Here is a 12,551-nt window from a genome sequence, read left to right on the forward strand (position 1 = left end):
TGGGTGATTGTGTTAGTGGCATATATCTGTGTGGTGGAAGCTCTTTATGGGAACTCATCTAATGTGTTTCGGTCATCTCCCTCCAATCTTAAGTCCAAGGAATTGAGATAAAAAAAAAACTTATGTTGATAGAGTTTTATGCGCCCTGGTGTGGGTACTGCAAGGCATTGGCTCCCATCTGGGAAAAGACATCCAATGTTTTGAAGGGATTTGTTTCAATTGTCAATATCGATGCTGATGCCCACTAGTCTCTTGAACAATTGCATGGCCAATAAGTAAGCTCTTGGACTTGTTATTGGGTGAAGAGCATGTTGTTCTCTTTACTAGAGCTGAGTTGAAAACATTAAGGAATTAACATGGAAACGAGTCTATGTGAAAGGGATAACTATCCTATGATTATGTCTTGAATATTGAATTTTTGTTATAAATTGGGTATAGTGTTTTCCTTTGAGTATTGATCTCTATATATCTTTTAATTATAGATTGATTTTATGAATTATTTTTAATCTCTTTTCGTTGCAGGACGCATCAATGAAATGATGAGAAACTCGTGAACATGAAGATGTTATATGTAGGCATGGGACTTAATTGATGATACAAAAATTTCATAGAAAGTATATTCAGCTTCAGAGGGAGGTTAGATGACAGAGGGAGATGTCTAAACCCTTTGCAAGCTTATGTGATAGTAAACAATTGTGATCAGCTACCTTATTTTGATAATCAAAGTTTTCCTTGGTGAGGGGGACTATCTGTTGAGAGAGAACCTCAACAATTCTTACACAAGTTAATGAGTTCTTGTTTATGGGAGAAGTTCAAGTTGAAATCCCTTGTTCCACCCTCTATGAGTAGGCATGGTGGAAACACACTATTCTCTAGGAGAAGTCTAAGGTGAGAGCCCTCGTTCCACCCTCTGCAAGTAGGTATGGCGGAAATGCATTCTTCTCTGCAAGAAATTAGAGATGAATGTCCTTGATCCACCCTCTCTAAGTAGATAAGGTGGACCACCCTCTACGAGTAGGCATTGTAGAAGTCATGTGTGTACCTCCATGACTTAAATTTTATAAGCTTATGAAGTGTCCATGGTAAATTATGTTATGCTGAGATAATATGTATTTATGTGATGACAATTTATTCAGTTGAAAAAGATATTTATGATCATATTTGAGATAATATTATATGAAGAGACCACATTTGGAAATATGGAGAGACTTGTTTTGGAAATTGAAGGGGGCTTCACTGGTGATATGAAGAATCTCTCAATTCTATATCTTCATGAGATTGCTTTGTGTAAACAATTGTAACAAGTGAAAGCATTGTACTCAAACATTTAATTATCAATAAAAGAGATTTTTTTCTGGTGTGGCTGGGTTTTTCCCTTCAAGTGAAAGGGTTTTCCTAAGATAATCTTGTTGGGTGGATATTTTCCAACCGATAGTTTTGGGTAAAAATTTAGTCGCAAAATAAGATGACCAGCCACAACGTGTGAGACAAAGTCTCTCCTACCTTAAAAAGAAGGTTCTCCCTTTTCACCATTCCTTGGATCAACTCAAGGTAAGCAACAAGTCGAGAGATTTTATAAATAGGGTGTTACCAATATCCTTTCTTCTTAACTTTCAAGAAAGAATCCACTTACTCGTAGAGAGAGTAATGGGCAAAGTGAATCTCTAACTACACTTCTATCAAGAGCTAGAAACAGTGATACCGATAAACCTTCACTAACTCAAAGGCTAGCTGAAAATGTACCGATGTGGCTCTAAGTCCGATCGTACTTCTATATGTAAAAAGCTTTACAATTAGGACACAAAGACTCCTAAAAGTAAGAATACTGAACTATTTTGTGAATTAAGAAGAAAATATAAGTTACAGACGAAGCTTCTAGCTATACACTTTCACAATTGCTCCTAGTCAAAGCTCTGGCTTCAATTGTTTCTTAAATCTTTTCAATTCAATTCACTAGAACAATTACCAATAACACAAGAAAATATGAATCAAAGATAACTTGGATGAATCATAGACAAAGCTTACAATTCACACAAATAACAATCTCACTTAATCAAAGTTAAGTTTTGAATGCTCCTTTGTATTCACTTTCTCTCAAAATGGTGCTTACACAAACAAAGTTCTACTAACACAATTTCTCCAGAGCTCTCTTGCATAAAGATAATGATGATTTTACAATGGGGGGCACTCCTTTATATAAGCACAGAAGTTGAGAAAAAGATGGAGGAAAAAGTGGGCACAACTCAACCAACTTTGACCTAGTCGAACTACAAAAAATAAAGGGTTACATACAACTACACATGTAATTCGCATTACATCCGTTTACGTACATGTAACTCGTATTACATGTAATTACACATCTTCATATAATGCATCTTCTACAACTACTAACATAAAACAAAACAACAATCTTAGAGATTGTTTCTTAGTGCCTTGAATTTGACAATAATGTCACGCACTGTGGAAAGATCAACAATTTTCATCGTCTTTGATATAGCTTCAACTCTTACTGCATGTTCATGTGTTGATTGCACAACTTTGGAATTTGTTGTTGTAGTATCTAACAAGTGTTTTGTCAAAGATTTATACAAAACAAACTTGTTCATCATATGCGAACCAAAATCTTCAGAATCTACATCAGCATTGATCCTAATTGTATATTCGGAAGTCACTCTCTCTGCTGCCAAAAGATTACCAAAATCATCAATAACACGATATCCCATCTATTCCAAATCACAAGTAACACTTGTCTCAACTACTTGACAATCTCCCAAGGCCACCTGCAACTTTGTAATCAGCTTCCTTAATGTCTCCTCCTTATAACCAATGAGCCCTTGAAATCTAAAGAACATCTCACGTGATGGAAGAATATCAAATAAGACCATAGCATCCAAACCAAATTTTATCATTTCATCCCAATCATCAAGGATTTCTTTCAGGTTATCTACTTCCAAAGTCAAAGAAAAAATCAAGTTTGGTTCCATTTCATTCATCTCTTTGACATGCTTAAGAATTGCAAATGTCTTTGTGATAGCTCGAACTCCTTCAGAAATGATTTCTTGTAGCCAAGACTAGGTAGCTTCAATTAACCTTTTCTCTTTAGATGTTTGAAATATAACAACACTCTGAGAAGATTGTTTCTAGATAACCTCATTTAAATGAGAGATCACCTATTTTAACTGATTCTTTTTTTCCCAAAGTTCGTAACTGCTTTTCGATACATTTGTCAATGCATCTTGAGCATCTTGCAAATAACCCAAATGAGATTGCTTTCCAACTTCAACTTTAATAAAATTGTAGTTAGAACAAGTAAGTTCTTCAACAAGTTTATCTACCAAAGGCTCAACTATCTCAACAAATTTGGTTTTATCAAAATCAACTAAAATTCTAGAAACAATCTTATCTTTCAAAGATTTGGATTTAGTCTTCTTCACAGGAAGATTGTCAGGAGGAACAACCACTTTCCTTCTTTTTGTTGTTATTCTACTCAACCATGCAGGCAAGCTAAAACTTTCATCTACAGAAGCAGGCATAGTGGAGACCATTGGCATTGATCTAGATTGTATATATGTAGTGACTGAACATAATTCACTCTGTATCATTGAAGGCATAGGAACATGTTGAAAAGACTCTGTCATGAATAGTTAAAATCCTATCAAAGATATATCAACTTGGAAAACTTGACCATTAGTAAGAGTCGGAAAATCTTCAAACACATTTGCTAAAAGATCATATTGTTTATGTGTAGAAACACAAGGAGTAGCAAATGAAATAGGAAGAGTCATCGTGTTAACCTCCGAGACTAGAATGGAATGAGTGAAAATAGTGGAAAATGAATCTACATCATCATCAACCTCCTGCAAAAAGGGTTCATGTATAGAAGACGTACAGGCTTGTGCAGACTTTGGGGGAGATGTGATCATGATTTCCCCTTCTTCATCTGAAACTTCTTTATCAGATTTTGTTTCCAAATCTTCTTCTGATTCTGTCACTGATTCTTGAATTGACTCAGGAACTTGAGATGTTTTACTTCCTTTTCTGCTCTTTAACTTGAATTTGAGGGAACTCTTAGCATTTGAAGATGAGGCACCATCTTTCCTTGTAATCTTCAATTGCGATATCCTACCGGGAGGACCAAAACTTTCACAATCCAAGCCCATCTTAGGATTTACTCTTTTAAGGCCTTTACTTTTCAACCATTTGTTAGTGTTTACTAGGATGAATTGAAACCTATCCATGATAGATGTACCTTCCTTTTATTGCCATTGAATAGGAAAAGGGCACTTCTTATCAAAGCCGGCTTGATGAAATTCCAAATCAAGGATGTCGCCATCATCTTCAACTTGAAAATCTGAAGGGATTTCCAACATATTAAGATGAATTATTTGCTGCAAAGTTAATCTGCAGTAATCCATCTTCATGATGTCAAGTTCTGTTCTCATATCAATCCAAATGTCCTCAATGCAATGAACATGAGTATAGGCTCTTTTTATTTGAGAATTCATTTCTCAATAGTCAAAATCAAACCTAGCCTTGAACTTTTTCAATGTAATCAATTGCAATTATGCTTCCATATTCTTTGCTTTAGGCACAGAAACAATTAAATAATTGCCAATAGCCAAACGCTTAGCTAAGGTAATGCCAAATCTGAGCCTATGTGAAGCATGTTGATCACTCTGTACATCCATGAGCTATTTAGGTAGCTCCATCAAGATGATTCGATCTATAGCATACCTAGGTAAAGTATATGGCTCTCCCTTGAAATATCCAACTCTCAAGTATGGGAAAGTGGGAAACTAAAGAAAAATGTAGCCGCACTAGTTCACCTTCTCCCATGCTACATCAGATCCTCTCTTGATGGACAACTGCTTATCAAACAAGCACCTGAAATGTCCAAAGAAGGCATCTTGGACTCTTCTGTAGTGGAACTTACTATTTTTCAAAGTGATTTGGTCATAGTAGTCCTAAATAGGAACTTGAAGACGATCTCCTTTGGTAGAAAGACCAAAGAAAGATCCCATAGCAGCAGCGATGTAGACTAGATAAGAATTCATGTAGAAAGGCGTTGATGTTCCCACATTACATATCTGTTGGCAAAGTGCAATACTGATAAGTTCTCCCCAGAAGATGTGTTCTTTAATCTCCATAATTTGAAACATAAACTTGTACATCCACGGCTCAAAATCAGAAGAATCTTTAAGGCCACAAATCTTGCGAAGAAGGATGATGAGATCCTTATACTCTTGTTTGAAATTTGACCGATAAAGTGTCTTTGGCCATCTGAAAAAATTGCTTCTTTTATTGTCTAACCAGTAAAGGTTGACATAATTCTGATAATTACTCTTTTGCTCATTCCAACAAGCCAATAATGATTCTTTAGTCAAATCAGCACATTCTGATTTACGTGGAACTTTGAAAATTTCTTCTATAATCTCAAGATCAAGGCTAATGATAACCTTGCCGTCAGCATCTTTGATAGTCTTCATCTTGAGAGTAAAACGCCATGCACATCCATAAACGAAGTCAGGTTCTATAGCCGCCATAGGAAATGTGGATATCAAATGAATGTTGCTTCTCCTAATGCGCTTCATTTCATGACTAGCTAGGGCTTCAATTCTTTGTAGAAAGTCAGCCACATCTACATGAATAATCTTCGTGTCCAACACGTTATCCAAAATAGATGTGACTGAAGGAACTGCATGAGCCAATTCTTTATCATATTGATATTTAATTTTGCCTTTGGACTTAGATGGTGAGGATATATCTTGTGCTTGTGCTGCAACACAAAAATCCCAAAACATAAATACATCATCAAAAGGAACCTCCATACAAGTGAATTCCGAATCAACAGTGAAGATTCGAAGATTCGAAAATGGATTGAAGACTTCACAAACCCAACAAAGTAATCTCAAAGAGAAAGCATGTGCATATGCAACGGAACAGAAAGTGAAATGAAATGAACGGAAAATGGAATGAAATGGTATGAAAATGTGAAGGTGAAACGCATAAGAATGCGTGCAAAGTGAAAGTTTCTGATTTCAAAAGTGACTTAGCATTTTCAAGGCTTTATTGTACAAAAAATGAGTATGTGTAAATGCAATATGTAACGGGAGGTGGAGGGTGAAATGAGATGCAAACGCAAGTGAAGGATACACTTTACATGTATGTGCAAATGAAGGTCAAGATGTAAAGCATGGAATGAGGCAGAAACATGTATTTACTCATGTAAACGCAAATGCATATGAAGAGATGGAAATTTTTAAAAATGGAGATGGGATAATGAGTTTTATAGTCACTTTTAGTGAAAAGAAGTCAAAGTACATGGCAAGTGAAAATGACATCTTTTTGACTTTTCAAAATGTGACTTTCAATCAAAATCAAACCTTTTGGATGTAATTACAGGTAAAACATTTCGTGTGATCGTGTCGTGCGAATGGAAGCAAAAAGTGAGATAGGTGAAAATGGAAGTGGAAAATGGGATTACATGCATGTGCAGATGGTGAATGAGATGGAAAACATGTAATCGCATTTCATTGAGTGAGAGATGAAGTGTCGTGACATGGAAATGGAATGTGAAAGATGACGATGCTTTCACATGAAATGAAACAAAAACAAGTTGTTGGCCAAAAAAACTTGTAACTTCTCCAAGTGGAGAAAAACTGGCAAGTACAAAACACAAAATGCAAAAGAAACAATGTACCTTTGGAAAATAACTCAAACATGCCAAGATGTAATGCACTTCAAAGCTCAAATTCGAAATTGGGACTTGGGAAAGAACCAAAAACATGAAAATGAAAGAAAACTTCATATTTCAAGGGAAAATGCACTTTTCATGGCAAAGACCTTCACAAATGGCAACCATCTAATAATTTCATGCATAAAATTAGCAAAGATAAGCATGAATTAAATTACAAGAAGGAAGAAGTCTACTTACATGCCAAATATGAAGGAAAACGATGCTCCAACGTTTGAAAAATTCTTCAAAAATGGTGAGACCTTTTCTAATCTTGCAAATTCGAATGGAAGAAGGCAGCAAACAAGGAGAAATAGTTGCAATATGCCAAAACCTTCCCTAAAACTTCTCCAAATTCCAAAAATTTTAAAGATGAAAACTTGCAACACATTTTTGAAAAAATGCATGTTTTACCAAGAACCCCAAGTAAAACGTTTTGGTGTTTAAACACCAAAATATGAATCAATATACAATGTAATCACTCAAAAAGAGCAAATCAATTCATCTCCATGCAAAAACGTAGATCAAAAATGGAGATTTTTTGAGTTTTTTACAAAAATGTGCCCTAGATTTGGGCTTTCAAAAATGATTTTCAGCACATTAAAATCATCTTTGATACAAACAAACTCATCACCAAGCCAGAACGCCTTGAATGCAAAAGATTTCATGCAAATCCATGAAGAAAATCTTGAGTTATGGCCAAAATCGGATTCTTGGAGAGCAAGTGGACATTTCCTTCTCAAAATCAAACTTTTTTATGTACATTACATATTTTAAAATATGCTCTCCTCCAAAATCGGACTTTTTGGAGTCATATGCATGTTTTAAAATATGCCTTCAAGTGAAATCACACTTTTTGGAGTGCATAACATGTTTTAAAATGTGCTCATGGGTAAAATCGGACCTTCTGAGGTCACTTACACATTTTAAAGTGCATCTCACCTTTTAGATGCTAAGGTATAAAAACTTGACTTTTCATGTCATAGCATCAAAAAGGTCCACTTATGGTGAACACTTAATGTCATGACATAGAAAGTGTCCTCCAAAGTGAATTTTATATGCAAAGGCATGAAAAGAGTCCACTTTTCATAGTTTTTACATTCAATTGCATATAAAATGTCCCCTTTTGAAGCCTTTAAGTCATGTAATTCATTGAAAATTTATAAAAATGTCACCAAATGGGTCAAAAATAATATTCATTTATCATATTATTAAATATAATACATAAACATCATTTTAAAGTGGCATTTAAATAAATATTTGATTTTTAAAACCAAAAATTTAAAATGAAACTATATAGTTATATAGTTACTTTAAGTGAAAAATTAAAAAGTAACTCAAATTAAAATTATAACATAAAGTGCACTATAGTCACTTTAAGTTATGAATTTAAAGTAAAAGTAACTTTAAAATATAACAAAAAGTGAGTATAATGTTATATTTTTCAAAAAGTGGAAGTCAAATTGAAAATATAACATCATATTTTTAATTCGTGCTATTGCACCTAAAATGTCCACTTTTGAGGCACTCAAATGGGTATAAGTCTTGACTGGCAACTCCAATTGACCTCTAGGTTAGACCGAATTGAAGAGAAAATCGAAAGGCATGACATGAGCAAAACCAAAGGACTAAAAACAAGCAAACACAAACTCAAAAGCAAAGAACGAGCTGTGAAGGCTTCAAAAATCAAGCAAAGACTCGACAAACAGCAAAACGAAAAGGACTTGATGACGGCCTTCAATAAAACAATTTGATATGCGAATTGAAATGGATCAATCGATCAACATTAAACAATTGAATATCAAATTCAAGCTTAGAGAAATGCAAAACTAGCTTGAAAAAGTTTCGTGCTGTTAACAACATTTTGTGGTGACAAAATGCAAGACAACAAATCTCTTATATCTTCTCTGCATTTTTATTTGCTTTTCTTATTTTTGTTTATCACTATTTTCTAGATAAAACATCAATTTATTGTTTTTGTTGTGTATTTTTTTGTTTAACCACAAAGATTTGATTTATTTGTACATAGCTACTCTCAAAGATTAATGTAAGAATCGCATTCCAGACCTCTACTTCAGCCATGAACCAACTCTTTGTGGCTAACATTCAAAACTCAATATGTGGACAAATTATTTAGTTTGATCTTCATATTTGACTAAGGTTAACTTGTAGACCCCACATTGTTGAATGTTTGTTCAATTCTCCCTATTTCTAGGTTGGTTCACACTTCCAAATCCCGTAAGGCATGGTTTTTTTACTTAGGCAAAGGTTTAGGATAGCACCCTTTTTTCGCATGAGTTCAAGGGATTCTCTAAATTCCTAAATTAATTTCTCAAGGAGCTAATAGATCTTAGATGCCCCTTCTTAGTGTCCTAGTTCTCTTACTAGAGTCGCCTTGAACACATGGCATGAAGTCCTTTTCTTATTGTAGATTGGTTTGATTTAACTTCTCTCTTAGGACTTAGGAGAAGTTATTATAACCTTTCATTTATAATAACTTAGTAATGTGCTTATCCTCTAACTCTATGTGATCTGTATATAAGATTCTAGGTGCTTTAGTGAAAAGCAACTTAGGAACCCAGCTTTTGAGGATGAGTAATGGTATGAGAGTTAATTATTACAAATGCATATACATCTGCTATGTCATCTTTAGTATACTTCTTGTGAAAATGAGCCACCGTTATTGTTAATTGAATGTGTTCATGTAATATGTTGAGGTAATCCCAGGAAATATTTACATACTCTGTTGATAATAGATAAACATGTCTACTATGTACTCTGAACAAGTAAGCTGGGAATCACACTGCAATGGTCTATGTTCATTGATTTTCCATATGTAATCAGCTATATATATTGATTAAACCAGCCTATACTCTGGAAAAAGATAGTACAAGAAGCAACAACAAAAGCTAAGCTAAGCCTTTAAAAATGTAAGAGGCCTTGAAAGCCCAGTTATACAGAAGAAGCATGTTTCCATTAGTTCCTCTAGCTACTCCCTACAAGTGGGAAGATGAAAAGGACGGTGAATGTAGATTCTAGTCAACAATGGAGATTCTTGTGACATCTAACACTTCTTAAACATGTCTCTAGGAAGAAAAAATAGTAAACCGTTTAAAAGATAATTTCCCATATTGGTAACAAGGGTTTGAAAGATTATGCAAATATAGATCAGTAGTTTGATATCTTACAAGGCTTGTCTCCTTCATTCAAAGCAAGAAGCCTGCCATGATGGTAGATGAGGGCTGTGTTTCCTGCCAAAACACCAAAATAGATTCACAAAATTTAGAAAGCATTGATTTTGTGGAATCTGTGATATCAAAACAAAACAACTTTGGTTTATTGATAAGCTTGCCTGTTCCCATCCCATATGTACCATCCAACACACCAAGTTTTACACGCAAACTGTATATTATTGCAGTGACCAACCCAAACAGTCCTTTCAAGTCACCTATCTGTGTAAATATATAGATGTGTTAGTTTCCATCCTTTTATGATTGTGTCTTTTCAAGAAAAATTGTGAATAGACTGAGATATGTACAAGTAACTGATGACAGAAGAACAATGTAGAAATAGAGGTTAAAGCTACATTTAAAACCCTGCATAAACTCCAAAATTAGTAAAATAAAATGCTCAAGTAGAAAGGAACATATAAATAGATGATATGCCTACCTTAGAGCTACTATAAAATACGTGTATATGTATATGTGTGTCAATATGTATATTTATTATTTATATATATATGTATAGATTTATATCTGGGTATGTTTACATGTCCATGTGTGCTAAGCGTGTATAATTTTAAATTCACAAACTCAAATTCATATGCACATGTGTGCTGATATGTATATTTATTATTTATATATAAGTATAGATTTATGTCTGGGTATGTTTACATGTAGGCGTGTGTGTGCCTGAATAATTTCAAATTCACAAATCCAAATTCATGCATATATAATATCATTTACATAAAATGTGAGAAAGTAGCTAATAAATATAGAATTGGGAATATAATTCAACAGTTGATAAATGATAACCATTGAGTTATAACAATTGAACAATGTCAATTGTAATTCGTACATCAAAATGTAATTTAATGATCATTATCAGTGACCATTGTAGCTGAAAATTAAAATCAATTATAAATGAGGTAAAAGTTCAAAATATTAAACTAAGACTCTACAATTGACATGTATCAAAATGACAATTAAATAGCCCAAAATGATATAAATAGTTGTTTTTGTTTGAGCAAAAAGGTCAAAACCAAAGTCATCGTCATCAATTGAAATATATATTATCTTGCAATGTCATTCAATCTCATTTGCCAATCCTACTCATTATTTGTCATGGCTCCCTCAATCTCTACCTTCAACAATGTCACTAGGGTCTCCCTATGCTTAGATGTAATATAATCAATAAGGCACAAGACATTATACATAACAAAAAAGACTTATTTCTCCCTTGGAAAAGGCAAGTCTAATTCTCTTCAAAGAGTGGATAAGCTATATATGAACCAATTCCTCTTAATAGTAGAACATAGAAACCCATAAGAGAGCACAAAATGGAAAATGTATGTAATGACTCTAGATATTCATATATTTTCCACCAACTAGCTATTCTGGTCTCATCATTGGGGACAAGAATACTAGGTCTTTCCAAATAGAATTTTGGAATTAAAGCATGTGCAACTATGTGTAGAGGGGTGTTCAACTTCCCTCGCCTTCTATTGATGATGGGTTGAATATTCTCAATATGTAAGCATCGGGTGGTCTCTCTCACAAATGAAGGTCTTCCCTTGAACAAATATGTTATCAATGCACTAATATATCTTTCCAAGAAATTCCCATGACTAGGACTATCAAAATCTCCAAATCTAATGACAATGAGATTTAAGTTGTAGAAAAGATGTCATGCATTTCACAATCAACGAAAAACTAAGTTGCAATACAGATTTGTGTTCGAGATTTGTTCAACTTTTTCTGGGTTGTATGTATATTTATAGATATGCACACTTGCAACAATCAATGTAGGAATTTCTTACAAACAAGCTTAGAGCATGCAATAATCATCTGTCAACACTTCTTGAGCAATGGCAACCAAACAAGAAAGTTTAGCAATGGAGGCAACAAGTTTTATTTTTCATTCACAAATGACATATAAAACAACCTTTATGGTCTTTGTAGTGGTCACTTTTTATGTTGGAGGGTTGAATAGACGTAATTTAGCAAAAAATAAAGTTTTTGAAAAAGTCAACAAAGGTGTATGTTAAAGTATAGCTTTTGTCGAAGTAATATTGAACAAATTATGTAATGCCCCGCCCAAAGATCCTTGGAACAAGGATGAAATACAAGCCAAGATAAAAAAAAAAGAAAATTAACAAGTATGAGTGCACATGACAACATCATACATGGATCACATAGAGCACAACGAAAGACTTAACCACCATCCCGGCAACCAATGAATCTCCAAACGCCACTACTTGAACTAACACACATACAACAGAAAACGGAAACCCAAAATGACAACAGCACAAAGAATCTAAGATATGTCAAGGCATGGAAAATTAAGTAAACCCAAAGGGTACTAGAATCACCAAAAACTAGCAGAGATGCCCCTGTTTTTCACGCGAGGACCAATAGCAGACAAATTCTCACACGAAGATGTGCAGCATGCCACGTGAGGAAGTACCTGTCGTGCAAGGATGTGAAGCAAACGGTGCGAGAAAGTACTTGGCCAAACAGCCAAGACACCCAAAACTGGTGTTTAATTTCGTGCGAGAAGGTGCCAAAGGCCACACGAGGAAACCAAACACACCACACGA

At 34.3% G+C, this 12,551-nt stretch overlaps 1 protein-coding gene across 1 annotated transcript in view; it reads right to left on the reverse strand.

Moving 5' to 3' along the window:
- LOC149539958 (carotenoid 9,10(9',10')-cleavage dioxygenase-like) overlaps positions 1-12,551 on the reverse strand; it is a 118,656-nt gene that overhangs the window by 89,118 nt on the left and 16,987 nt on the right. The window contains exons 5-6 of the mRNA XM_089801179.1: positions 10,086-10,185; positions 9,922-9,984 (exon numbers count right to left, since the gene is read on the reverse strand). Of these exons, the coding sequence (XP_089657305.1) occupies positions 9,922-9,984; positions 10,086-10,185 (163 nt within the window). The remainder of the gene's footprint in view (positions 1-9,921; positions 9,985-10,085; positions 10,186-12,551) is intronic.

The sequence above is a fragment of the Cupressus sempervirens genome, chromosome 9 (assembly GCF_028749045.1).
Source record: "Cupressus sempervirens isolate cs-2001-9-10 chromosome 9, ASM2874904v1, whole genome shotgun sequence".
Taxonomy (NCBI): Eukaryota; Viridiplantae; Streptophyta; class Pinopsida; order Cupressales; family Cupressaceae; genus Cupressus; species Cupressus sempervirens.